The sequence below is a fragment of the Cheilinus undulatus genome, linkage group 5, assembly GCF_018320785.1.
Source record: "Cheilinus undulatus linkage group 5, ASM1832078v1, whole genome shotgun sequence".
Taxonomy (NCBI): Eukaryota; Metazoa; Chordata; class Actinopteri; order Labriformes; family Labridae; genus Cheilinus; species Cheilinus undulatus.
The window spans coordinates 10,844,678-10,872,647 of NC_054869.1; the positions used below are offsets into that span (position 1 = coordinate 10,844,678).

Below are 27,970 nucleotides of genomic sequence, written 5' to 3' on the forward strand. Positions count from 1 at the left end.
AGTTAGTTCCTCTGAATGACACCACTCCTTAATATATCAACATTTTACCGATTGAGTCACTTTTATTCACGGTGCATTTCTGTTATTGAGACCATTTGACATTTAGCGTGTTTTGAGATGTTTTTTTGACAGTATGTAACTTGCAAGTGTAACTGATTTTTCCGCGGAGGGATCTATGCTAAAGCACTGTCCGCTGTGGAGGGTAATTTGAAACCCAATCTAGTACGGACTACTTTTCAACGTTTGATTTTTACATGAGCAAGAGTTTAGATTTTTGTTAGATTTGACGCTTTTTTAATGTATTACTAAAAGGAGACACACTTTTTACACTCGAGTTGTATGGTAAGTGTTATATTTGCTTTATCCTCCTCAGTTTAATTGATTTACTGGTAACGTATGCTAACGTATCTTGTAAACAGGAGGTCGCGTGAGGTTAGCCTCAACCAGTTTGCTTTGCGGTGAATTTCTATTGATGGTAAAAATTAAACTAACTTAACGTGTTCAGAAACCTATAAAATAAGGGGGCACATACAGGAAACTGTTTTCTTGTGTTACCCATAAAAGGTACGGATATTAGCGAGGGTAGTGAGTGCACATTACAACCAAATGTGTCTGTGGCATTGTGCTTTTTTATAAAGATGAACCTTAAATAAACAACCTGGCTGGGAGTCTATGTTGTTGTGTTGTTTTTGTTGCATGCTTCGATATAAAAGCAGTCAGTGTTTCTCCTTCAGATACTTTTTACAAGAATTACCTTTTACGTTATGAAATTCATAGAACAGTGACCATACTCTTGCTCTTATCAAATGTAAACCAAACTATCTTCATTCTCTTGTACAGTATTTATTTATTTATTTATTTTTTGCCTTTTCCAACCCTGGCTCTCAGTCATGATTCCTGTTTGAAACAATATTTTAAGGAGGCACAGGTGACTTCCCAACCCTCCTCTGTGATCATCCATATTGTGTTTTTTTTTTTTGCCCCCACTTAACTTTTGTTGTTTTAGTACATGTTTTTGTGGTTCACCTAACATCAAATTAATTTGTGTTCAAATTTCTATGCAGATGGCTGCCGTGGATGTGAACGCTGCTGGCACTGAGGAAGATCAGAAAGAAGAAATGCTTACCCCATCAACAGATGCATTATCTGAAATCACAAATGGAAACTCAGCCCCCCTGAATTTCTCTGAGCTCACTCCTCACCAGTTTGGCATTTCTGTCCAGAGTTTTACTCCAGCATCGTTGTCAAACCGCAAAGGTAAGAGGAATGGAACTAAATTAGAATGGAAATAGACACAAGCTGGCTGTGCTAAACTGGTAGACAAAATGGTTTAAAGTGAACGCAAGACACTTGTGCCCTACTAAAAGGATAAGTGCTCAGCGAACAAATCCCCAAACCGAACTATGCCTTTCATTTTGGCTCTCACAAGTCAATCCCTGATACCAATAGGCAGCAAAAAGCCAGCACTTAACCAAGGTTGTGCCTTAGAAAACTGAAGTGTTTGTTCTGCCTTGTCGTAAGTGTTAAAACCACATGCAAAGAAATGTATGGGTACATTAAAACACACTGTCAGCACAAATATGATCAAAGAGATGCCTCTGCACTGTAATCCATACAACATAGGTACAAAAAACATCTGTGTTTTATTTTCCTTTTGTCATTCTTATTCCTCCTACTTTAGATAGGTCTCGTCTAGCACAAATAAAGGCAAGACGGAGATCAAGCGTTGGTGTCCGTGGTTCCCCAGAGACAAACTCCCTCATCCGTTTCATGGCACAACAGAGGATGAAGACTCCCCCAAACCTAAAAACTCCAGAGGTGAGATGTTTTCTGGGCTTTTTTTGTGCAAGTATTGTACCATGTCACATCATATTGGGAGAGTGAGGCAATAGTGAAATACAGCTGGGGTTTTAGTACACTCTGACATCCTGGTACTGAAACTGGCTGTACGGCATGGCTAACATGCAGCAGTGTTGCAGACAAGTTGTTAACAGAAGTGTTTACAGATCATTTGAGATCAGAAGGATCCAGCACCAAATTCTCAGCTATAGTACTAAAATGGCGCATTATAGAACAAAACATTTTTCTTTTTAAGTCCTTTTAACATGAAAATATAAAATAAAAAACAGTGAAGCAAGTACCGGCATCCATTAGACTGCAACTTCTGTGGTAAATTATTCAGTGTTTTGTTCTTTGTGTACACAAAACACCCTGCTGTGAAACTCCACATCCACTTCAGTAAAACTACAGTTTTCTGACCTGGGGGCAGACAGGTTATCATTTCTGGTTTGCCTTACATCTGTAACAAGCAGTTGCTTGTATGGCAGCTGTTATTTTGCCCAGATACATACAGTACAAAGCTGCTGTATTCAGCTATGATCAGCCTCCTAATCTCAGTCAGGAACTGTTGGCGTTGACAGAAGCTTTATGCATCAACATCAGTTTAATGCGGCAAGTGAACAGAGCAGAACAGAAAAACACGAGGCCCCTGCTGTGACAGTGTCGTTTGTATGACAGAATGACTACTGGCAAATGCTCTTAAACAAAGCTTCAAGGGGATTTTCCTGATGCAGAATTTTCAAGCCTGGTCACCTGTCAAATGTAACTTAATGTGTCAGAAACACTGCATAAAAACACATTCTGTCACATATCATCAGATAGCAAAGATACATGTATACAGCACATTATAAGAGGAAATAACTTCAATCCCACACAACCTCGATGTTGTATACAGTTCAGTTTTAGATGTAAATATATCTTAAGTCACAGAAATGAATTCAGATATAAAACAACATCCTAGCTGGCATTTAAAAATGGTACAGGCTGAGGCTGACAATTACATAGTTCATTATTTCATCTTGTATGATTAAAAATCATAAAGGAAACAAGCTTTGTTTTACTTGATGTTGCATACTTGTTTAGCCAACCTTTAAGTTGTAGTTAAGCTCACTCAGTTTGTTAGAATATTTTGTATTGCAAAACTACTAGGGCTGCCATACTGATCAGTAGAAAACTGATTATTTAAACAAACATACAATCTAATTACTAGATGATTAGCGATGTGCCGATACCAAATTTTACCAGACCGAGAATGAGTTCAAGCACTTACATTTGAGTGGAAAGTAACTAATTACATTTACTCAAACTACTGTAGTGGAGTAGATTTTACTTGTACTTTTGAGTATTTTTTAATATCACTACTTTTACTTTTACTTAAGTATATTTTGAGTGAGGTATTGTACTTCATTACATTTTAAAAAGCGTTGTGTACTGAGTAGAAAATTATCACTAAATGCCACAATAAGGAGGTCTAAGCTTTCTGCTAACATAAAAAAAGACCAGTCATTTGGCTTTCACACCCCATGACAGTCAGTATCGTATAGTGAGAAAATGATTCCATATTTTCCCCAAAACATATGTTGCATCATACTTCAGGTTATGTCAAACCTTATAATGAACAGCCTGATTGGAGGTCATATTTTCCATGAAATATGACCAGTCATATTTCATTGTGAAAGCCCCTTGGGTATCAAAACTAGCTACTCGGTACTTTGAGTAAATTTTAAATGACTTACTTTTTACTTTTACCTGAGTAGATTTATAGACCAGTACTTTTACTTCTACTCAAGTAAATTTTAACAAGATTAATTGTACTTTTACTTGAGTATAATAATCTTTTCCACCTCTGACGTTCCTCATCCCTCCACTTGACAATTTACAGTATAAGTGCATAGTTTCCATTTTTCTCTGCTGTGGTCATCCTCATTTATGCTAAAGTATCACCCAACAGAAGACATGACTCAATTTTGAACTACATACTCGCATGATGAGAAGCCAACATCGTGCTTTACAATAGTACAGAGTACAGCATCTACAATGTTATGAGTACTTAGGTTTGGTAGCACATGATACTGGTATCATTATCTGTGTGTCCTTATAAATGATAGTGATATATTAATATTTTCCTTTGCTTTCAATAAAAGCTGCATTCACGTGCCAGTTTAGTAATTTCAAAACAATCCCACTTGCTGTATCAGTCACACTGACACAAAGCAACACATGCATTTAAATCATTAATCAGGCCATACTTAAGCCTTTGACCACCATGCAACTCAATCACCTCTAATTTCTGTCATGTTATGGCACTCTGCTGCCAGTCACTAGTACAGCAACCATAGCTGACGGTGGCACATGTAAACGAGCGAGAAGGAGGAAGATACTAATACAGCAACGTGATGTTACATGTCCCCATCTGTCAATTTACACTGTGTTAAGGCTTTGTGGCCTAGTGAGAGAGCACAGCATAATGGGAGCTCCACAGACACACTCAGGGAGCATGCTCACACGCAGCACTGCACTCTCCTGCTGATCCGGTGTTTGGCTTGCTAACCTATCTGTTACCACATTTGAAGACAGCACACAGGAGAGATCACCACCCTTGGGTCTCTGCTCAGCTCACAGTGAAGGTTTAACATCACAGTAGCGTAAATATCACAGCTGTAAAAGGGATTGTTAATGAAGTTACTAAGGAAAGTTCTGTGGGGCCAGCACCAGAAAAGGGGCGCATTTTACTGTGTGGAAGTTCTTGGGGTTTAAACTTGGTGATGATGAATTAGGAGTTGTCATTTGCGAGTAATGCTTTGGCAGCATCACAGCACCATATGGCTACACCACAAATCTCTATAGCCACCTCAGACATCAACACATAATCCAGTATGAGTTAACAATAAAGAACAAAAAGGTTACATTCCAAAATCCCAAACGCCGTACCCCACAAACATCATTAACCCGAGCAATACAGAAGGGATCGTCGTAATATACCTGTGTGCTTCACTGAATCTTCAAACGTTAATGTTGATGTTTATAAGTAGCTGTTCCTATTTTCTTTGTAATACAAAGTGTTCTGAAATAAAAAAAAGAGAAAAGGAGAATATTTACAAGAAACTTTATTAAAGGTTTTTTGTTTTTTTTTGAAAGCCCTAGACACTCCGCCTTTCTAAGTGCAATAAAGTTTTTCCTGAAAATCTAAAAATCATGTTGGAGTTCTCAGAAAAAAAATATGATTCACTTTCTTGCAAGAATTGTGCAGCCATGATAGGTACTAAGTAAATTAATGAAATATACAGGATGACTCAACTACATCAGCGACACAAAAATAATCCTGGACATGATTGATGTGGAGGGACATGTCAAAACATAATGTGAAAGTGTAATAAGCACAGTAATTCTGCCTAACATTTGCCAGTCACATCTCTAGCATGATCAGCTTCTCTGCTGTCCATTCTTATTCCCAATATACCAAGCCAATAGTTACATTTTTACTCTACTTGGAATTCAGAAAAATGACTATAAATTAGTCATTATTTCTTTGCATTTGCACTGTGTCTTGTCACAGTAGCAAGGTGGCTGAGATCTACAGTCATGGTCAGCTGAAAAACACTGCTTTTGAATTATCCATATGACCTTATCTGAAACCCGTATGACAGAATAGTTAAGGAATATTCTGCTCTTCCATGACTCAGAGCAGAGCCTCAGACCCTCAGGCAGGGCTCTGCTAGCTGTCACTGACATCCTTTTTCAAAAACCCTATTTCTAGTGCACTGTTTCATCTCCATGTCTTGTGTGTTTTGATTTGTAATGTTTTGGTGTGTATTTAGATTTAATTCCTGTAATCGTTTTCAACATCTTATGTCAAACTGCCTCAGTCTGGAAATATTGTTAACCTGGTTAAAACATAAAGCACTTTTTAACAATTTTTTTGGACAGTAAATTATAATTGATGTTTCCTCTAAATAAAAATTTGAGTCCGTCGCTTTCATTCCACTCTTATCTTTTTGGCCTTATGCTTAAAGATAATATGGTCATGACCAATGACTGATAGACGGTGTGCACTAATAGGTTTTAACCAGCAACACGAGTAAAGCCCCAAGCACACTTCTCATGAAGCCATGTGCTGGTAACCCTGTATGTTTTGAACATAGTTGGGATTTTATGAGGAGATAAAACCTCCAACATGCTGCAAAGGTGGTTTAAGAGGTTTCTTCAGAGATTGGGTTTCTTTATCCAACAGGAAAATGTTGAATTTTCAAATCAACAGGTGAGTCTGATGCTAAAGGAAGAGTCAGATGTCTCTTAAATAACAGTATTATTTTCTTCAAATAAACATAATGACAGAATATTAAGATTTATTGCAACGTAGTAGTCAGAAAATGCACAGCTCAGCTATCCATAACATCATTGGATTGTTTGAGATTGATGTGCAGTCTCTCTAAAATACCACTCGAGTAATTTTAGAAGTCTATGACCTGTCAAGCTGCATCACTGAGCAGATATGTTTGTTTTTGCTGTCTCAACTCCCAGCTTGTCAGGAGTAGCCCTTTCCTTCCCCGGGTCGCCTCCACACTGAAACAGAAGATGGCCACTTTCCAGAACCTGATGGATGTGGAGGAGAGTGAGGGCTGTGATCCGACACCAAAGCAGGACAGCAACACTGGAGGATGCATCAAGACAAGAGATTATCTGTCTGGTGAGGCGGCCTCATTGCCACAGGATTAATGGTTTCATTTCTCTACAAGGATCCACGCCAGTAGGATTTCTTTATGATGTCTGGAGGCAGTGTTTTAAAGCAGCAGATTAATGCATAGCACAGTTTAAGCCTGACTCTGACAACATCATGCCGCAGCCACTGCTTCTAAGATTGGTCAGATTCTTAAGTGGGACGGGTTTTTTAGTGTTGTTTTCAAGCTGTTTCTTAATGTTTATTTAAGATGTATTTTAATTTGCTGAAGTGTCTCCAAGTCCCATTTGTTTTTGTATGTTTACATAACATGCTGTTTATTTTTTCTCAGATGGGAACAGGCGTGATGGAGAGAAAGAGAACCACCCACCTATGGTGACACCCAACAAGAGGAGGCGCCTGGGCCCCCTAGAAAGCTGTGAGGTGGAGATTAGAGAGGCCAGTGCTCCTATCCTCCACTTCAGTTTGAAGGAGCGTGAGGTACACTCACTCTGAGCATGTACTTACTTGACAGCTGTGAATAATTCAACTAAAAGGTTTTACCTCCTCAGTTCTTGGCTTCCATTGACTCTCCTGATTATTTTTAACTCCTTTATGAATACTAGAGCTCAGTAGAGCACAGGATTTTTTTAACTGCCAGCTTCCAAAAAGAGAGAAAACAAGCACTTTCAAGCAAACACAGCTTGCTTTAAGTGCTGTTTACTCAGTTTTATTTATTTATCCTTGCATCCTTTTTGTCTTTGGTTTTTGAACTATTCATCTAAGATTCTTCTTGAAACGCTTTCAATGTAACATCAGCTTTAAAGTTTTCTGGATCACTGTAAGCTTAAAAACAGTAGTCTGGTACATTTTAGTTATCTTTATCCTAGTAATTGTATTCTTGTTTTTGTGGTGCTGTGAGAGAGAATTAAAGCAGTGGGAATTCTGTAATCATATCCACAGGAGGAAGAAAAACAAGAGACGCAGGTTGTGACAGAAGGACCATTGACGGACAGTGGGACAGAGGAAGAGAGAGAAGCTTTGTGTGTATCCCCAGCTCTTCATGTTAACGCTGGGCTTCAACCTGGTTCCGATGCCAAGACCCAACAGGTCAGCTCTTAATCCAGACAGCAACACACACACTTGGACACAGTCTCAGAGCGAATCGTAAGAAACTCACAGTGACTCTGCTATGACACATGGCTTCTTACTGTGTCCTCTTTTTGAGTAGCAGTTTGACATCTCTGATTCACATTGACAAAACAGCTAAAACATGAAGTAGGATTATTGAAACTGCTGAAGTGACATTTGGGTGCCATTTTCTGAATGAAACATGTTCCAAAAGCTCAGTGAAGCACACTTCTGTCTCCATATGGTGCCAAGTAGTAATCAAATGCATTTCAAATGCAGCCACTCGGCAACTGATTACAAGGCACACTTTGAGTATTGTTACCCTGCTTTAGAGTCGATCAAACTGTGATGCCTCTCTTTTCAACCCCATGCTGTCTTGCTCTTTAGACCTTAACATGACTAGTCCTAAGGTGAACATAAAAGAAACAGGCATTTTTATAAAAGCTTTGTATGCCGTCAGTGTGAATCGTAAAGAAACTCACTGTGATTCTGCTATGACACATGGCTTCCTACTGTGTCCTCTTTTTTGAGTAACAGTTTGACATTTCTGATTCACATTGACAAAACACAGCTAAAACATGAAGTAGGATTATTGAAACTGCTGAAGTGACATTTGGGTGCCATTTTCTGAATGAAACATGTTCCAAAAGCTCAGTGAAGCACACTTCTGTCTCCATATGGTGCCAAGTAGTAATCAAATGCATTTCAAATGCAGCCACTCGGCACCTGATTACAAGGCACACTTTGAGTATTGTTACCCTGCTTTAGAGTCGATCAAAGTGTGATGCCTCTCTTTTCAACCCCATGCTGTCTTGCCTGGTCGAGCCTCAGGACCCACCGTTGAATCTTCATTGAGAAACGGGTCCTATATCTCAGATATTTTTTTGACCACTTGGGTTTATTACATAAAAAAATATACAGTTTGGACCTGGTACAGTACAACACACATGACAAATCAAAGAGACAGAAAAAATAAGCAAGTTTTAAATGAGTTTCATGGACTTTTTGGTGCAATTTTTACTTCCAGGAACACATTCGTGACCCACTGACAAGGGCTCTGCGACCCACTTTTGGGTCCCGACCCACCAGTTGAGAACCACTGCTTTAGACCTTAACATGATTGGTTCTAAAGAGAACATGAAAGAAACAGGCTTTTTTTTAAAAAAAAAAAAAAACCTTTGTATGCAGTTTTAGGCACTCCCAAAGTTTTATTTTTGTTTTATTTTTTCCCTAGTTGTGATCCCAGTTATGATCTCAACTACTGTGGATTCGGCTCTATTACTTTTAGCTTTTCGCTCCCTAAACCCTCTCCCCTTCTGCTCCCCGATGCAGCAGTGATTCTTGGTTGGAAATGAAAGTGAAACTTAAGACCAGTGCTGAACTGATAATTTTCCAATACAAAGCTGCACCTTGCTTTTCTAAACTATCATTATGCAAAAAAAAGAAGAAAAAAATATTTGCTCAACCTGTAAAGTTTATAAACTTTTTTGACAAGCTCAAAAGACGGCATCCCTTACGTTCCACCAAGGCTCAAACAGGCAAGAAAGATGAAACGCACTGCAGTCAGCGGAAGAGAGTGTGGCAGAGACAGATCCTGTTGTTTTAACCATTACAGCCGATGTTGTGCTTTCCATTTTTTCCCAAGTTATTTACAAGCCTTTCTACCTGACAGGTTGATGTCAGGATGACGAAATAACTAGTGGAACTTTTTAATTTCAGCAAAATTCAGAATCTTTTTACAGAGGGAGGCAGGTAATGCCCAAGAAGTCCAGACCTGGATAGTTTTTGGAAAATGTTTTAACCAGTATAATAATTAATTTCCCTGTACATTTCTTGCCTGTAGCCTGTATCTCCCTCCTCTCACCTTAGCTAACTTTGAATCTAACACCAATTTTTTAAGACTATTTTTGGCTTTTTGCCTTTATTCAGACAGGACAACTGAAAAAGAGACAGAAAATACGGAAATACCGTGCCAAGACCAGGAATCAATCATGTGTGCCCAGGACTACAGCACATGGGCGCGTACCCTTCCAACTGAGCTGAACCAGCGCCCCTAACACCATTATTTTTTTAACCTGTGAGCAACAAGCACGCATGGGAGACTTGCTCAAGACTTGGGAAATTGAGACGTTATTGTTGCATATTCAGCTTAAACATATTATCTGACCTGCTAAACCTTTCAGCTGTCAACTGCTCTTTCTCCTCTTTCCAGTCAAAACTGCAATGCAGCTGGCCTCTAGTAGGCATTCAAGAAACTGCAGTTTTTAGCACTCCTGCTCTGACTTCATTTTTCAATATTGACAGAGTATTTTTCTGATGGTGTTAGTCATCTGGTAGTTATTATTTATGCAGATCTGTTGCTTTGCTCTGTGCTGACAGCTGTTGTTCATCACTGGTGCTGTTAAGATTGTCAAAAATCATATTTGCAAACCACTGTCGTCTTTTTTTTATGAATTGGAAATATAAATGAATTGTGAATTAGAATGATAGAATGTCTTTATAAATATTGTTTCACACTGATATTTCAGATTCAGTGTGTACAGAAATATACTATCAGATAACTACAATAGTATTCGCCCTTACAAAGCAGTTTGTTCTCTGAAGCCTCTTGAACTTCCATCCAACAGAAAGGGGGCTTTCACGTATTCTCTCTCAACAGGACGTTATCTTTGAACTTCAAAGCCCCTGCCATCCACCACCTGATGATCCTGCAGTCGCTTCACCAGCCAGGCCGGCATCCTCCCTCCGCATCTCTTCTCTCCCTTCTCTGCTGGAGATGAAGCCCACAGGTAAACACATACTGCTCTCTGTGGTCATGCAACAAAAACTGGTCTTTTATCTTAGCTTAGCTCTGCCTTTGAGGCTTTGTATACAAAGCTGAACTTGATGCAGTATATCTCGGCTGCTTTTCAGAGGAAAGGTTCATTCTCATTATAAAGCATTTGAGTTTTGATAGACTGTGTGTTACAGCTAAAAATGAAGTTTTAATTGTCTTAAAGGCATGTTTGTGCTCTAAAATAGAAAATTAAAGTTGAATAGTCAATGTAATGGAGAGACTAACACCCATTTCACAAAAGACCTGTTCTTTGATAGGCAAATCAGAAAACAAATGGTGATACTGTAGGCTGTGATCATGTGAAACAGTTTGTTTTTGTACTATTTCCCTCTGTTATTGGCAAGGCAACATCTGAAAACCTTAAATCTGGGTCAATTAAACCTGCAGGCTCTCTGAACTATTGATTCTTTGGGTTAAGGTCTGCTTCTTTTCATTTGATGTGGAGAGTTTTGCCAAGTAATTATCTTGCTTGACATTACCAGATCTCATAAAAGCAGCTCTTCTGCATGTCTTTCAATAAACTACACAATAAGGGAGACAAAGGTTGAAGTGTACTTGTGCTTTAAAGATTTCGCTGTCTCTGCAGGAGAGGGCGACTCTTCTGCAAAGTCCATCATCAAAAAGAAAAAGAGGGTTCACTTTGGAGGTCCTCTTTCTCCTGAGTTCTTTGATAAGAACCTTCCTCCCAGCACCCCGCTACAGAAAGGGGGCACGCCAGCTCGAGCACAAACACCAGGCGGTAGTTTACAGCTGCGCTCCTTGCTGAAGACACCACAAGGATGTGAATCCCAAACACAAAGAGCTCAGCCAGACCTCAGCAGCCCCACCGTGTTCGGAGCCTCACCTACACTTGCAATACCCCGCAACCGCAGAACACCGACTGTGGGGGATGACAGTGAAGACAACGATGGAAAGGTAGACATGATGCAAGGGTTGTTTTAAGATTGGCAATACTTTTTGAAGGTAACATTTGTTTGATCTGTACATAAGATATAATAATAGTTCCAACCCTGAAATTTCACTTAAGAATTACTTGAAAATCCACAATGATATCTGATTCAGATATCCTTGGTTCCAGCAAAGAACTACAAAAAAATAAGACACAGTTTTGTTACCTACTTATTACTAGTTACTTATTGTCTGAACAGCTGCCTGCATCCCATGTACCAGTATAAAAGCTGATGCAGCTACCACGGACACATTTCAGGCTGGCTGCGTCACTTTTGAGCAGATTTTCTCCCTCATTAGGTCATAATGATGCGTTTTTATAAACGGCTGTCCTGCTTAGTAAATGAAACTTGTGGAGATCAGTTTTATCTTAAAAACTCCTCATTTAAAGACAAAAAGTGACAGGCGATGGTCTGCATGATTTGCAGCTGTTGTGCTGTGCTTTACAACAGTCAGTGTAGATGGACTGCTGTAACAGTAGCTACCAGGAGCATAATCTCCACATGGTGAAAACTAATGATGCCAATACCACTGTTTAAAATTACAGTTTTGCCAATACCAATGTTTTTCCATTACTCTGAGGAAGGCGTTGTCATATACGTCAAGAAAAACATGTGTTATTCAAAGTGAAATGAGCTGTGTCTTGCTAGCTTTTCTGTTTTCAGCACAGCTCTCTGTGTTTGATCAGCTTTTAACTAGCCATTGTAAACGTCCAAGTGCCTGTTTCTCAAATGACCAGTGAGGTTTGATGTGTTAAAATTCTTGGTCATTGTCCCTTCTCTGGAAATCTTACAGGAACATGTCTTACAAATTGCAAATCGCTGGTCTTTCTCTGACAGCCAAAAAAATACTACACAGCCCTTCTGTGAATGAAAATGAATCACAAACATAAAGCACCCGTTGCGACCTACATAAGACCAGAGATTATCCAGCACATGACTTCCTCTGTCCAATAAAAAAAGAAAACTTTTGTATGAAGGAGCAGATGCACATTTCACTTTTTGTTCCAATGACGGTTCACAAGCCCAACATCGGCCAATGCCGGTGTTAAACCGATGCATTGGTGCATGAGTTATACTAAAAGAGCTGCACAGCTCAACAGAAACTACACATTGTGAACTTTGCAGAACACAATAGAAATCATCACATGGGTAGACAGTTTAAACCTTTTACTACTCTGGTAGATCTCCAGAAAGAGACTACATCTTATTTAACAGTGCAGCTTTTACTTATATCTTTTTTATCAGTACCTGTAACTGTGTTTTGAAACACAGTTACAACACAGGGGCGTTAGCCAAGAAAAATGTTTTCCTCTTCAAAACTTTTCATTTAAACATGTTTTTAAGATAAAATGTGGCTTTTACATCAAGATTAATAGAAAAAGTGGCTTTAGGTTAAGCTTTAAACAACCAGTCGAGGGTCATGTTGCCTTTTACAACCCATTTATACATTGTTTTAACAGGGATTTATATTCATTTTGGGCATTTGGATACCAACTGGTAATTCTTAATGCTTTATGTAGATGTCTCTGAATTTAAAATACCATATGCATGGGATTGGTCCTGTACTGGCATGCTTTATAAAAGGCCACCCCATCAGCTGCCATGATTTTGGGTATTCTGTTAGTAAACATAAAGCATGGCTTCATTATGTCCACCCAGCCTCACTCATAGTAATAGGAATCAAAGCCCTTCTCAGGGATTTGGATGATTTGGCTCAGCTGGTGTTTTAAACAACAGTTTAGTTGTTTGCTGATACCAGTGTTGATGTTTTTTAGACATCTTATGAAACATTCACAGGATGCCAACATTTTTTATCTATGACTGCAAAAACAGATCGCAGTCTGTCCAACAGATCATATTTTCTGTCCAATAATAAATCTCCTCTCTGAATTAGACATTATGCATGCCGAATACCAGCTCTGAAATGATGCGACACAACAGATGAAAACCAGTTCATGCCTACATTATTTGCTCAAGGCCCGATGTTTGTCAAAATGGCTGATGTTAGCCAAAACTAATGGTAAACCCATGCAACTGTGCATCTTTAATTCCTCCTAGAAAATAACAAAACTATTAAATAAGTAAAACATCTCTCAAATGAGAGTTGGATCCTGTCATTCACATTAAGAGCCAGCTTTTAGGATCACAAATGACATATCATGACTCTCTCCTAACTTGCCAAGTTGAATTTAGTTGTGATTTAAATCTAACCAGTACCTTACAAGATTTATTTGCGAAATAGTTCATCACAGTGTCCTTTTAAAGCATTTTTATGGCATCATGAGTGAGAAAAGCTATCAAAGAGGCACTGTTAGCCTCCTAGCTCGTGGCTAACTCACGCCCATACATCCTTCTTGCCAGCGGCTTCGTTGCATACAGCAGATGGGGATGCCCAGCCACAAAAATGGTGTATGGGCTGTTGTTTGCCCAAGAGGAGGGCAAGTGAGTTCCCACATGAGGTTGTCAATGAAGACTATTGTTAATGCAGTGTATGGTCACAGTACCAATGTGCAGTCACTTGGTAAAATTCATTGTTAATGCAAAATGTAAACAAAGCCTTTGTTTACTCTTTGAATTGCTATTACATGCATGACTGAGAAAGTACTCAGATATGACTTTTGCTGTTTAATAACTGAGTCATTTCCTTTATTTGCCTCTCTTAGATTGTTTTCCCTTCAATGGATGAGATTGACTCTGCAGTGATAAATGATACAGGTTGGTGATTACGCTTTATTAACCCTGAGGTTTATTGCTTTTTGTACCTGGTAGGATAAATATCCGCAATGCTTAAAAAGTCTCCTTCCTCTTGCTACATTTCCAGAGGGTTCATGGGACATTCAGCCAATGAATTTAGACAATGCCTTCCATGAGGAGTGTCTTCCTCAGATACTAACAGGTGAAATGCTGTCCTACTTTTTCATTTTTACTGTCATGGGTGCTTAACTTCACATCTTTATACCTCTTGTTCTTTACCTTTTTCTGTCTCCTGTCACTTCAGGTGTGTCAAGTTGTAAGACTGAACACAAATGGAGAGAAGTTTTTGAGGGTTTCTCTGACAGCTTCTCATCTTTATGTCAGCATTAGAAACAGCCTTAGAGTTAATATTGTGAATGGTGTGAAAATGGCATTCAACTGTATTTGCGAGTGTCAGACATTGCACAGACTTTGCACAGACAATTTAGAATTTCATTTTCAACACTAAAACAACCATTACAACATATTGCCACTGTGGCCATGTTCAGAGGGAAGGTAAGATATTTTTATTTTGACATACTGTCAATTTGCAGATTAGTGATGCACCAATACAGTAGTCTTTTTAGCTTCATTCCTGACTGAACCCACACAAACTGCAGGCAAAGGAAGAAGTTAAAGTTTCCTATTTTTTTGGCCAATTGCAGACTCTGCTGATATTGGCAGTCAGCTGGAGGGTGCATGCAGCAAAAACTTGCCAGACTGGTGTATGTCCTCACTTCTGTCATATTTTAGTATTATTCCTCAAAACAGCATGCACTTTAGATTTGTTAGTTTTCTACGTTTGACACACATTGGTTACTGTCAGCGGTGCATAACATTTGTTGTTGATTGGCCGATGTGCATTCACAGGCCACCATCAGCCAATGCCAGTGTTCCACCGATGCATTGGTGCATCACTATTGCAGATTGATGGAATCAGGAATCTAACACCTGTCACCTGAAAAGTGACAACAAAGACAGACTGTTGAGAAAATCCACAGAAAGATAAGATTAAATTTTGTGTAAAAAAAAAAAAAAAAAAAACAAGTCTGAAACAAATCAGATTGACGCTAACATTAGGATTCAGCTTTTTTCTTTGTGTCATATACATTTGATAACTGTGAATACAATAAAAAAAGGTTATATCAATTAAAGGTAACTTTAATTTTGAACATATCTATTGAGCCTAAGGCAAGGGTCACAAGATGTTATTAAATTTACATTATAACAGTTACAGTGAGGTTCTTTTTTCAAACTTTACTTATTTTCATGCTACTGTTTCCTCTATGCAGCCGTTACTTAAACCAGTGGGGTTTTTATCAACATTTATACTAATTATTTTATAAGCTGGCCATATCAGATGCACTTTGATGTAACTGTTGATTTCTGGCTTACATTCGCTAGCAAAAGTGGTCAGAACCTCGTTGTGGATATAAGTCTAAGTTCAGTTTGTTTGATTTTTTTAAATCCCTTTTAGGTACTGGCAATTTTATCGGACCATATATTAATGAAAAAATGGGGGCACTAAATTGCATTGATGAAACAGTAAATTGAAAATAGCTGTGGATCTGTTAAAAGTAGACAGGAAGGAGTTGAATTCTAAGGTTTGATGTCAAATTGATTATCAAGCATAATGTGGAAACATCCATTCTCTCTCAAATATCTTCAGTAGCCATTGTTTTTGTAGTTGCTTTTCAGTAGGGCATAAAGTGAAAGCAAACAGCCAGTGTCAATATGACAAACAACTTAAAATGTAACAGTACAGGATATGAGCTTCCCACCCTGGTTGGGACATCACAGGAACATGGCTACAGTGGGAATAGGGTCTATTGTTTCACATCTTGTGCTCTGAAAAGAAGTTTACAGCCTTCTGTTTATGCACACCTGGGGGTCAGACTAATTATAATGTTTGGATGATGCATCATTTAATTTTCCATTCCTCTTGATCCTTTGAAGAACATGTGGTACAGATAAATTGACTTTTGCTCCTGATCCTGTCATTTTTCTTCAGAGTCTGATCTCAGCACAGCCTCACAGCTGGGTGCCTCAGATGAGCCCTCATCTCTGCCAGAGGAACAGCAACTGGAAGCAGATGTTCAAGCTATTGAATCAAAAAGCAGAAAGAGAAAGGTCCAGCAATTTATCCCTGTTTTTACTTTTAACAACTTATCTGAGATACAGACTCACTGTCCACTTCATTAGGTATACCTGTTCAACTCCTCGTTAACAAAAATATCTTACCAGCCAATCACATAGTAGCAACCATCAAGACAAGGCAAGATGATCTGCTAAGATCAGACTGTGGCATGTCACTTAAATCACCTTTATTCTGAAGCTTGGTTTGAACTTCAGCAGATCATCTGGACAACATCTGCATGCCTTAAAGCAGCGTTTCCCAACCATTTTTCCTTGGCGACACCCCTGGGGGGTCCCGGACCTCAGGGTGGGAACCAATGCCTTAAAGCATTGGTTGCATTGATTGAGCAGTTGAACGGGTGTATCTAATGAAGTGGTCGCTAAATGTTATCTTTACTTTTTGGATGTCCTCTGAATTATAATTACTATATATTTTTGATTCCCATACAGTGAAAGTTCCCTTGCAAACACCTTAAACTTCTGAATTTCCTCCACAGCAGTCTGGACCGAAGTGTGAATCTACCAATGAGGCTCCTGCTCGTTCCAGAAGTCGAAAAAGAAAGGTCTGCCATAACCACACGCTGCTTTCTGCTTGATCTCACTTGTAGAAATCTCCATGTACTAGATGAGATTGTCTTTTTAATAATTCAGGGGTCATAACATGCTCCCATCTAATCTACTATTTAATTCTACTGGATGTGAACTTAATCACGGTGGAGGCCATCCACTTAATGTGTAAGGGAGAGAGAGTGGTAGAGAGACGGTCTCTATAATGAATCTTCACGCCAACTCCTTGTTCCCTCAGCAGCCAGAGGAGAGTGAACCTGTGAAGAGGTCGACACGCACCGCTGCCAAGTCGGCCTCTGGGAAGATGAAGGTGAGCTGCCTGAGTCTGCTCGTTTGATTTCTCTTTACACCTCTTCACTGAAGGATCTGCAGGCAGGGCTTTCGGAGCCAAGAGTTGAACTTTCTAACCTCAAGGATGAGTAAGGGAAGAGAACTTTGTGTACGTTTATGCACTCCAGTGTCACCACGGGGTTACAAACAATGGGAATAACATTTTCCGATTTTAAAGTTAATTCAGATAATTTTAAATGAATAAAACAGTAATCTGAAAACTAAAACTTTTCAACGTTAATGCAGTAATTGGAATACTGCTATTTATTTTCTCTTTCAGTACACTTAGGTGAAGCTACTGCAATGTCTTCCTGCAGCCAGAGTGATGTTAAATAAGTCCACCACTTCTCCTTAATGTTTTGTTTCACTTTAAAAAAAGAAAGAAAAACCTCAGGCAGCCCAGTGGACAAGTCTGACCCTGGTGTTATCAAGCATTTACCTTTTAACTGTTCCCTTGTTTCCTTTACAATTCTTAAAAAGTCCCTTTTTTTTAATTCCATTCATGTAATAGTCTTCAATTTTCCTGACATTCCTTATTCTTTCAAAATAAAAGCAGGTTGGTTTCCAAACAGGCAGTAAATTACCCTTAGTTTAAGATGGTAAGAAATCCAAAATGCAACAAAAAGACTGAAGTGGATCATGGTTATGTGCAGAAATTCTGAGATTAATGGTGATTAAAATAATAATAATTGTGTGACATCCCTATTTAAAACATTGTACATGAGGTTTTGTAAAGCATTATTTTGTAAATAAATCTTATATAAACAAAATGCAGTCACATATTACTTTTGATACTTTATGTATTAATTTCCAAAAACGAGAGTAAGAGAGTACTTTCGTTTAGCAAGCACTAGATGTAACAGAAGTCTACAGTGGATTATTTGGTGACTAGTGCAGGGTTCCCATTAATCCTTAGGTCATATATTACTATTTAAGGTCACTGTATGTTTTTAAAAGTCATATTTTTACTTGTGAAAGCTCTTAAATATTAGATTGTACTTTGACTGAGATGTCAGAATGCTACAGATGCATACTACTAACCATCAAATCTACACTGTTGAGTTGGTTAGTGAAAATACTGATTCTAAGAATCAGGGCTGATGCCAGTACCAATGTTTAAAATAACAATTAAGCTAATGCTGATGTTTTTGTCATGATTTTTTTTGTGTAAACCTCTCACAATCCAAATATTTTCTCACATCTTTAACTGCAAAACCAGATCAGAGTTTGGCCAACAAGCCACATCATCTGCCCAATAATGAATCTGTTCTCTGAATCAGCTGTTACGCCCGTTTCAGACTGGGCGCGTGTTTTGCTGCTTGCATGTGTCGCGTGTGTCAGCTCCGGCTCCTGCCGGTGCGGCTTTCACACAGGGCGTGAGTTTGCTGCGTGTCAGTTGCATTTTCCTGTTCTCAAAGCCCTGTCCTTCTTCATGAGTTTTACCTGAATAAACCCCCCTACAAGCTTATTGATTCAGCGTATTGAGGAAGTTTGTCGGGAACTATTCAAAACAAAAGCATTCTGTACAAGTGAATGGAGTTTCTCAACAGAAATACTAAACCAGGCTTTTAATTTGAAAAGCACAAACCAGAAAAGCATTCATAGGTGTTTATCTTTCCTGTGACATATTCAACCAGTGTGGGGACATAAAGCTTCACTAGTAGTTGCTCTTTAAGGAACAACTTTATAAAACAGGCGCATTTAAGCTTGTGGCCTTCCTCAGGGTTATCAAGAAACACATTGTAAACATATTCTATGTGCATATTTGCCACAACGATGTAAATATGGCTCTCCATTTATCATTTTCCTGTCTAATATGGTCCACGGCCACACGCGGTGCGCGGAAAAAATAGGCGAGACTTCAAATCTCTCAACCCTCTGAGCCGAGCATACCAGCCGCGTGAGACGTGGCACACATGCAGGCAGTCTGAAAGCCCTGACTTGTTAACATGCAATCAAACTGAAAATCCACAGGTGTCGTGGTCGAGACGCGCGCGTCACGCTCCCTGTCTGAAACGGGCTTCAGGCCGCAAGATGCCAACATAAAATTGATTTGAAAAAGAAAAACATCTGGTACTGACGTCAGTTCATATCCATATTTTTTGCCCATGTTTGCCAAAAGGAGCTCATATCACGTATACCAATGTCAAGCTGATGCATCTTTGCAGCCCTAAAGTTGGTGTTTCATGATTTTTTAAAGTATTCTTTTTGTTGCTTTTCAAAGTGAAAGTCATAGAAATCACAGCAGCACTTACATCAACACATTATGTATGCATTCACAAACCACCAACACAGAAAAGGACTGAATAAAGGGAAATGAAAGCTCCAGAAAATTTGATTTCAAAATGTAAAAACTGTGACTTCTTTTAAAATGTTTAAAAAAAAATGTTTAATTTTGGATGATGGAAATCAAAGCTGTTGAGTCCAACATGAAATCCAAAACCACTGCATCTACATGGTGCAGTGTATTAATGTTTTTTTTTTTGTCTCTGTCTTAAAAGCAGAGTTAATTTTGGCAACCCATTTTAGATTTAGTTGTAGTTTTAGTGTTAAGACAAAAATAGTTTAGTTTTAGATTTGTGCTGTTTTAGATATAAGGGACCCCCCCCCCCTCCCTGCAGCAGCCACTTTAACTGATTGATTACTATCAGGAAACACTGAGTACAAGATGTAGGTTTTAGTTAATGTTACACCACTGAATGTGCCAATAAGATGTCTGAAAACATCACAGTTTGGACTGCTGCCCCCAGTGTAATAGACCTGTTATGCCTGGCAGTTTTTTGTTTTTCACCAAACAAGGTTAGAAAACTAACTTTCAGTTCAGCTATTTCACTCTGCAGAGTGTGGGCTGAGCTGATGAAATTTAATTAAAGCAGTGTGAGAAAATACTTGATGTCACTCAGGCAGGACCTCAGAAAGGAAACAGGAATCTCAAAGGGTTTATCTTAAAATACTGAACACAGAAGCACTTGGTTGGGATTGAAGAAAAACACATTTATCGTAGGAAATATGCAGTGTGTAACATCACACACCAAAGGCTTCACCTACACACTGCACAGTGAGTGTATGTGCTATTTTTGTGTGTAGTGTTTCCACTTTTAAGTTCATGTTATTATGTGAGTGTAATTGATGCTGAAATACCTAGCACCTGAAAAGAACAGAATCGCTAAGAATTCCAAAACGATAACAAACTTAGTGAGATGCACAAAAAATCAAGGGTTTCTGACCACCATATTAAATTTGACACAGGCCTGTCAGTACTGATGAAACAGTTACTGGTTTGAATGATAACCATAGTAACATTCCCCCATGGTTGATTATTGCACCTAATACCATGGTAAATACTGCCCAGAAAAAAATCCATAGGTCAAGAGGTAATTAAAGAAACTTTTAGGGAGCTGGAGCTGTCAGTGTATCCCCTCAACTCTCTATTTGTCTGGATTGTGTTGCCTGTTGGTGGGCGGAGAAGAGACACGCGAAAGGAAAGGAGCATTAAAGCAGAACACTAATCAGGGTTCTTGCAGATCCTTTAAAAGTTCTCAAGTCTTAAATTGGACTTTTGAAATTTAAGGACATAAATAGTCATATTTTCACCTTTCAAAGGTCTTAGATTTTGGATGGTAATTTGACTAAGATATGCCTTTATCCAATCAGCTTTTTCAGGCCACATTTTTTTTTTATTTTAATCATTCTTTTTTGCATTGTTTAGAATCAACTTGTAAACCTGTGTAATGGTTAGTATCACTATACAGTATTTTGATTAAAATAGAGGCATTAAATATGCAAACTAGAAAAGCACTCGGAGCACAGACCTCCACCAGAAGCCGTATCTCCCAATAGTAAAGAATCCTTTAAAAAATTCCTGGTGATCTGGATCACTCTCAAAATCTGATCAGTTCTTCCTTATGCCATTTCTGACTTCATCGAAATCCATCCATGACTTTTTGAGTTATGTTGCTAACAACCTAACTAACTAACTAACTAACAAACCCTGCCGATCACATAACCTCCTTGGCGGAGGTAACAGTCATCAATTTTGCATAATCATAGCAAAAAAAATGGCCTGGTGTACTAAAAGTATGACATGCCTTTCATTTCTCACCTCTGCTGCAATTTTTTTTTCTTTTCCTCAATTCAGGTTTTAAAAGTCTTAAATTGATTTTTGTGTGTGTGTGTGTGTGTGTGTGTGTAGGACCATGCTAACAAAATCCTTCACTCATGTGAACATTTGTGTCATTGTGTTTTAAGGTTCTATTGAACATAAAATGCACACAGCCTTTAGCTGGGGCTGTCAAAAGATTGAAATTTTAATCTCAAAATTTCTGTAGTTAATCACACCCTTTTTATCACATTTTAGATTTTTACTATTTTGCATTTAGAACCATTTTTGTTTCCATTCAGATTTTTCTACTGTCCTAAAGTAAGGTTTGTTGACTTCCTGTTTATATACAGATCTGCTTCTATAGGCAGATCAATGATTTTAACATGACTTTAACCACAGAAAAAGGAGTTTGTTGTGGATTTCAAAGAAAATAAGACTACAGAAAAAAAGGTAAATATTTCATAGCACGAAAGTCAGATGACTTTTGACTTATCTACTGAGCTGTCTGTGGAGTTTTAAAGTGAAATGAAACATTAAGGAGCTACAGGGAGCTTAACCAAAGCATGTTTAAAGTGAAATATTGCACAAAATTAATCTCGATTAAAAACATGTGTGCACTAATTGTCGACCTTGATTAAGCACGATTAACTCAATTTATCTTGACAGCCCTAATTTGATCTGAAAATTTGGCTTTTTTTCTTTCATAACTTACAGCTGATGTTAATTTTAAAGCATATGGCATCAAGCAAGTATCAAAGCATAAAAAAAATAAAGTGTCTTTTTTAACACACATTTGATATGGTTTTCATGTTAATTTTGAACATGTTAGTATTTTTGTTTTTTTTTTATTCCAATACTACTACTGATGAATATTTGATCATTTTGATGTGACATTTTCACACCATTACTTCTCAAGCCACTACAAACCAATAATGTAGATTGTCTTACCACAGGTGAACTCTACATCAGCTCGTCGTTGGAACAAGGATGTGGACCGCTCCTTGTACGGCTCTAGGGCTTACGCCTCCAAGAACCCCACCCTGAGCCCCATCACTGAGAGGTTGTCCTTCATCAGCCAGTCTCCAGCAGCACAGCAGACTCCAGCCACAGGTAAAAACCCAAGACTCAGTCCCATTTCTAACCTTTACCCCTACCCCAGGACCTTAATGCACATAAGTAACATTGAATTAAGATATTTGATGGTTGAGGTAATTTTACTTCTAATTTACAGAGAAACTACTCACACTTGTACACTTCTTTAGATGTTTGAGCAGCCATCCTGCCAATGTTTCCTAAGGCTTTCTGGGAGATTTCACATACGTCTGCTTCTGTTTTCTATCTGTCTGCAACAGACACTTATTTAACGTGTCCATCTCCATGAGATGCTTTAAGAACTTGACAAAATGTCTGCATTTGCCAAGCGGAGAAGAACGGCTGTGTAGAGACGTACATAGAAGGCAGAAAGGAGTGCAACTTTAAGAGCAATCAAACTAAATCCTCCACAGTCCTACATTTGTATCGGAGTGTTGACATATTTTTTTTAGGATCTTAAGTTACTCGTAGATACTCAAACGGATTAATACCAGACGTGTTAAACTAACCCTGTTCAGGAGCCCTCAATTAATTTAAATCAAGAGTTCTGTTAAACTACACTAAAGTCACCATAAACATACTCGTTTTCCTCATTTCATTTGTTTTCTGTCTCCTGAAGTGCAAGAACTTTGATGGGGATCAGAGATTTGAAGAGAATAATTTGCTTGTTTCTCATTTCTCCAAACAGCCACTAATGATGAGACAAACATCAAACCTGACTTGGCAGACGAAACTCAAGCAACAAGTGACCTCACTGTGACAAACACCCTTGAAGTTCCTTCAGAAGATTCCCTCACATCTCTAAACTCCAGTAAAGTAAGTACGACGAGAAGGGGCAGGAGGCTGTCAGGGACAAAGGTCAGAGGGAAAGGAATAAAGAAGATAAATGTGAGAGCTGCTGAGGAGATCCTGTTAACTGAGGAGACTACGAACCAGGCTGGAGGACTGACTGAGGAGCACTGTGAAGACCAAACCACTACAAGCACTGAAGCATCAGGAGAGGAAACCCCACTGAACCATACTGCACATGATCAGGGAGCTGAGACTGAACCTGATACCCAAAATGCTGCAGACTCAGAGAGAAATCTAGAATGTTTTGATGCACCAACTTCAAACTGCCAACCTTTGACTGAAGAATCCCTCATCACTCTAAGTCCACCATCAGAAATAACCCAGAGAAAATACAATCGGGGCAGGAGGAGCTCTTTATACAAGTCAGCCCCAACAGAGCAGGAGAACCAGGCCAAGGAGCCCCCAGTGAGCCATGACATACAGGAGTCAGTGAAGGGAGACCAAGCAGCTAATCAGGAGGAAAACAACAAGCCCAGTTCTGAGAGTCAGGAAGAGGGTGAAGTAGTAAAGCTGGATCTTGCTCCCTGGCAGGTTGAATTTAACTTTGAGGATGTATTCAAACCTGTGGCCAGCAGAGGGCAGCGTTCAGTCCGCCGCAGCCTGAGGAACCGAAACACCAGCAACAGTGAAGGACTCGCCTGGCTGCCCTGGACCTCCCCTGAGTCCTCTAAAGAGACCCGCAGGAGGACTAGGGGTCGCCGCCTCAGTGCTGCTCTACCTGTCCAATGTGCAGTCTCTGAGGAGGAGGTGCCAAACGGCGAGTCATGAGACTTTAAGATGACCACAAGGGAAACTGTATGCTTGAATGAACTGAGTTTAATGTGGGAGAATTCAAACATTTACTCCATACCTTTTACATACCATAAAATCTGGATTGTAATTTTCACCAGTATTTAAGACACAGTCTGGTTTTAGGGGTCTCCCCTGTTTTTCTGCACTCAACAACATGCAGTTCCTGTGAAGCTGTTTAGCTCTCACTGTTATATCTGTGGAATTTGTACTCCTGCAAGCTGTAAAACAATAGTAGGGCTCTCAGCTAGGGCTGGGCAATACAGACCAAAAAAAAAAATCATATCTTAATATTTTTTAGCTGAACAGCATGCACAACACGAATCTTATGTTCTTTTTTCCAGCAGAGAAATAATAGATGGTTGTCACGATACCAGAATTTTAAATTTTGACATGATTCTTGTAAATGTCAAACCCTTTTAAACCTTTTAAGCCCATGGAAACAAAAACAGAAGTCCTAGTCATCCAACATTCGGAGTTTTTTATTTTTTATTATCAAAGATTGCAGACAGACCCCTACACACTGTCGACTTTGTGCAAAAACATTGGCGACATATCTATACTTTGAGGTTGTCAAAATGTTCTATACCATTAAAGGGGTATTTTGCTATTTTTTAAGTTTTGTTTTATAAGCTAATGGCATTAGCCTCCAGACATTTTAGTGTTCGTTGCAGCACAACAGAAGGGTACAGTTGCTCCTTGTAATTTAAGATGATTTGGGTAAAAATGGCCAAAATATGATGTTAGTTCAAATGTACGTTACATAAAAAACTTATTGCAGTATTTTATTTTTCTCCCAGAATCCCTCTGTGTTTGGCATAATTTTGCGCTGCAACGTCGGCGACTGTTCCCTCTCCTCAGCGTGTTGTCATCTCTTAATCACCTGTTGGTCTGCGGGCTTTTACAGAGGCAAAAATAAATTTATCTTTAATAAAACCTGTTATTTCAGCTCATTTTTCCACTACAACAGCTGACACATTGTTTTGATAGGGTAAGTGTGTTGTGCTATCTGTAGCTTGTCTAATTATCAGCCTTTAGAAGAAGAAAGCCAAGGTGTACACTGATTTTGATGACAAATTTCAATTCAGGAAGGATGCTAATGCTATCACCACTACTCAGGGTTCCTACACATCCTTGAAAAGTCTTAAGATGAACTTTTGAAATTCAAGGCCATAAAAAGTTTAACGTCTTATTTTTCCTTTTGAGAGGGCTTTAATTTCCGATTGCACTTTCACTAAGACATGCCTGTCATTTACTAGCCAATATATTTGAATTTATTTTTCTTTTATGCATGCTCACACAGGGATTAGCAACATTTACAGCAGTGCAGCCTGTATGTAGCCTACCTGTTTTAACTATCCAGAAACAGCTTAGCACAACAACTAAGATGTGTTACGATAAATATCACTCTGTGCTTTATCAATATCCATCAATATCAATATATAGATGGAATAGAGGCATTTAATGTGCCAGAAATGATCAATTTGAGGATTCATGCCAAAAAAAATATTTGCCCTGTATCATTAGACATTTCATAAACTGCAATAGAACAGAAAACTCAGCTCTTGTCCAGCATACAGAGAACTCACATTTTCTCTTTTTTGACTGTCTGCTGTGTACTAATTCTTCTCAGTTCAGGTTATAAAGTCTTAGATTTGATTGTAAAAAGTTTGACGGAACCCTGGCTATTACCAAGTACCTTATACAACCCAACTTTAACAATATTGAAATACCCATTTAAATATGTTTCAAAAGAAAATTGTTTTATACAGCAGTAGTGTCAAAAAATACTGACACTTTAGGATCTTCAGTCATAAATTCTAACCAAAAGAACGAGAGAGGCTGCTCTTTAAATCGCACAAGTATGCTGGCAGCAGAGCAAGGGGAACTCTTGTTTCTCACTCGTTCCATCCACTTTCCAAATGTTGCTGATGCATTTGCACAATTTAGACAATGTGCATGATTTTATGTGTAGTTTTTGATCATTTAAAACAAATAGCCAAATGCCTGGCATCTAGGGCATCTTTTTTTGTTTCTGGTAAAAGTATGGTTTGATTTTTACTTGATTACCCCCATTAAGACTGGACATTTCAAATAGATTATCTTGTGTTAAATAGGCATATCACTCCTTGTAAATCTCTCTGTAAATCTTTTACTGGGGATTACACATGGCATCTTTTTTTAATCACCAAGCTTTGTTGATAAATATTTGCTATCTTACCATGTTTCAGGTTTGAAAATATAAGTCTCAAACTTGCTGTATTGTCCAGCCCTACTCTCAGCCTAGGATGATGCTTGTGCTGTACAGACCTGCAGACTGTCAGTTGGACTTTCCACCTCTGCTGGTCATCTGCTGTCTCTAATTGATGAGACTTTTCAATCAAGCCCGCACTGGACAAGGTTGATTTTCTTAACAGTATACCCCCGTTTTCTTCCATGCAGAATGAGGAAGATAGGCTGACCTTCATTGGCTGCCTTGAAAGGGGGTAAACTGTCTGTAGCGTCAGGTATTATGAGTGATAGAAGCAGTTGCACCAATGCACAGGATGCAGCCAATGTTTTAGAAAAATAGGTTTAAAAAGGATGTCTTTTAAGCCAGATTTTACGGTACCTACCCTGTTTTATTACCATTAAAAGAAAGGATTACTGATCATTTTATGTTCGCTGAAGTATTGACGTTTTTGCTTCCTTTGAATTATTAGAGCTGACCAGTAATTTGTAGCCAGTTTCCCTCTGTTAACCTAGCCGCTCAATACACTGAGCCCAATCATCTCCGCTGACCACCTCCTGATCAATATCCAACCACTCGGCTGGTAATCACAGAGCTTCTTCAGTCTCACTCCAAAGTCACTGGATCGAGCATCTCCAAGTCAATATCTGCTCTTTGTGGATGGATGAGGATTGCCGTTCACCATCTGTCAGGCGGGACCGGAGAGGGTCTGCAATAATGGATTAGTAATTATAGGAGATAAACGTGCCATACATTGAGAAATCAAATCAATCTGCTCTAACAGTTCTGTTTATTGGAGCTTCTAAAGTCAATGATTCAAACTGTTGACGTAGGGAGAAATGTCCAGAACATGTCATCTTATTTCTGCATTTTGTTTGTTTTTAATGGATTATTTTGACATGCTATTAATAGTCAGTTTCTAGGAATTGTTCCTCCTTGGACGTCAGCTCTTATTAAATGCTTTGGTTTCATGTAGACACAAATCATTAGTGTTCATTTCTATCCAGATAATTTAAGCTCATTTGAAAGTAAATTCACCCCTATCTCCACAAATGTGATGTTCCAGCTGTGTGGTCACTTCAGTTGAACTACTTCAGCTTTCCACTCGCATAATCCAAGACCTTTAGTCATAACTGAATGCATCACTAACATAAATTTCCATTCTGATCTCCATTTTGAACACAGCCAAATCTCTGGAAGTAAATTGACCCCTAACCTCAGATTCCAGCAGTCACAGATTCAAATGAGCCCCTCTCCTCTGCCTCTATCCATCTGTCAGAAAGCGATGGAGGGAGCAGTAACAAATTGAGTTTCAAATTCAGTTCACATAGGAGAATTGGCTCCCAGAATGATGCATGACTGTAATCTATCCATCACGGGGTAATTGACTCCCTCCTTTTACATCGAGTCACAGTCACTTGGCTGAAGGACACTGGAGGGTTCTGGCTTCCAGCGAGTGCCAAGGTCTCCACTGTAGCCCCGCTGGAAGACAAATGGACGGACTGATGTGGCCACTAATACAGCTTTAACTTGGCGTAGTGGGGCTGCAGTGCCATCTGGTGGTCAAGCTCAGCTGCTGCAGCCACATTGTTGTCTGTCAACTTGTAAAGCATCTGTAAAATAAGACACCGGGGCTGATCTTATCATGGGGGGAGTCTGCGATAAAGTTGATGCACTTTCATCATGTCAGTGGGGTTTCTATGGGCTGCAGCTGCTGAGGAAGAAT

At 38.9% G+C, this 27,970-nt stretch overlaps 1 protein-coding gene across 5 annotated transcripts; it reads left to right on the forward strand.

Annotated features, from left to right (window-relative positions):
- cdca2 (cell division cycle associated 2) lies at nucleotides 1-26,672 on the forward strand. Of its 5 annotated transcripts, none has more exons than XM_041787369.1 (15): nucleotides 1-342; nucleotides 1,065-1,257; nucleotides 1,682-1,818; nucleotides 6,361-6,526; nucleotides 6,849-6,997; nucleotides 7,460-7,606; nucleotides 10,287-10,416; nucleotides 11,050-11,378; nucleotides 14,077-14,128; nucleotides 14,235-14,309; nucleotides 16,158-16,276; nucleotides 16,780-16,845; nucleotides 17,088-17,159; nucleotides 22,235-22,391; nucleotides 23,062-26,672. In XM_041787369.1, exons 1-15 carry the CDS (start codon nucleotides 340-342, stop codon nucleotides 23,991-23,993), a joined length of 2,727 nt encoding a protein of 908 aa, XP_041643303.1. In that variant the 5' UTR covers nucleotides 1-339; the 3' UTR covers nucleotides 23,994-26,672. The 5 variants fall into 5 exon arrangements, with proteins under 5 accessions (XP_041643303.1, XP_041643306.1, XP_041643304.1 ...); XM_041787372.1 differs by having other exon boundaries at nucleotides 17,091-17,159; XM_041787370.1 differs by having other exon boundaries at nucleotides 16,783-16,845.
- The last annotated feature ends 1,298 nt before the right edge of the window (nucleotides 26,673-27,970 follow it).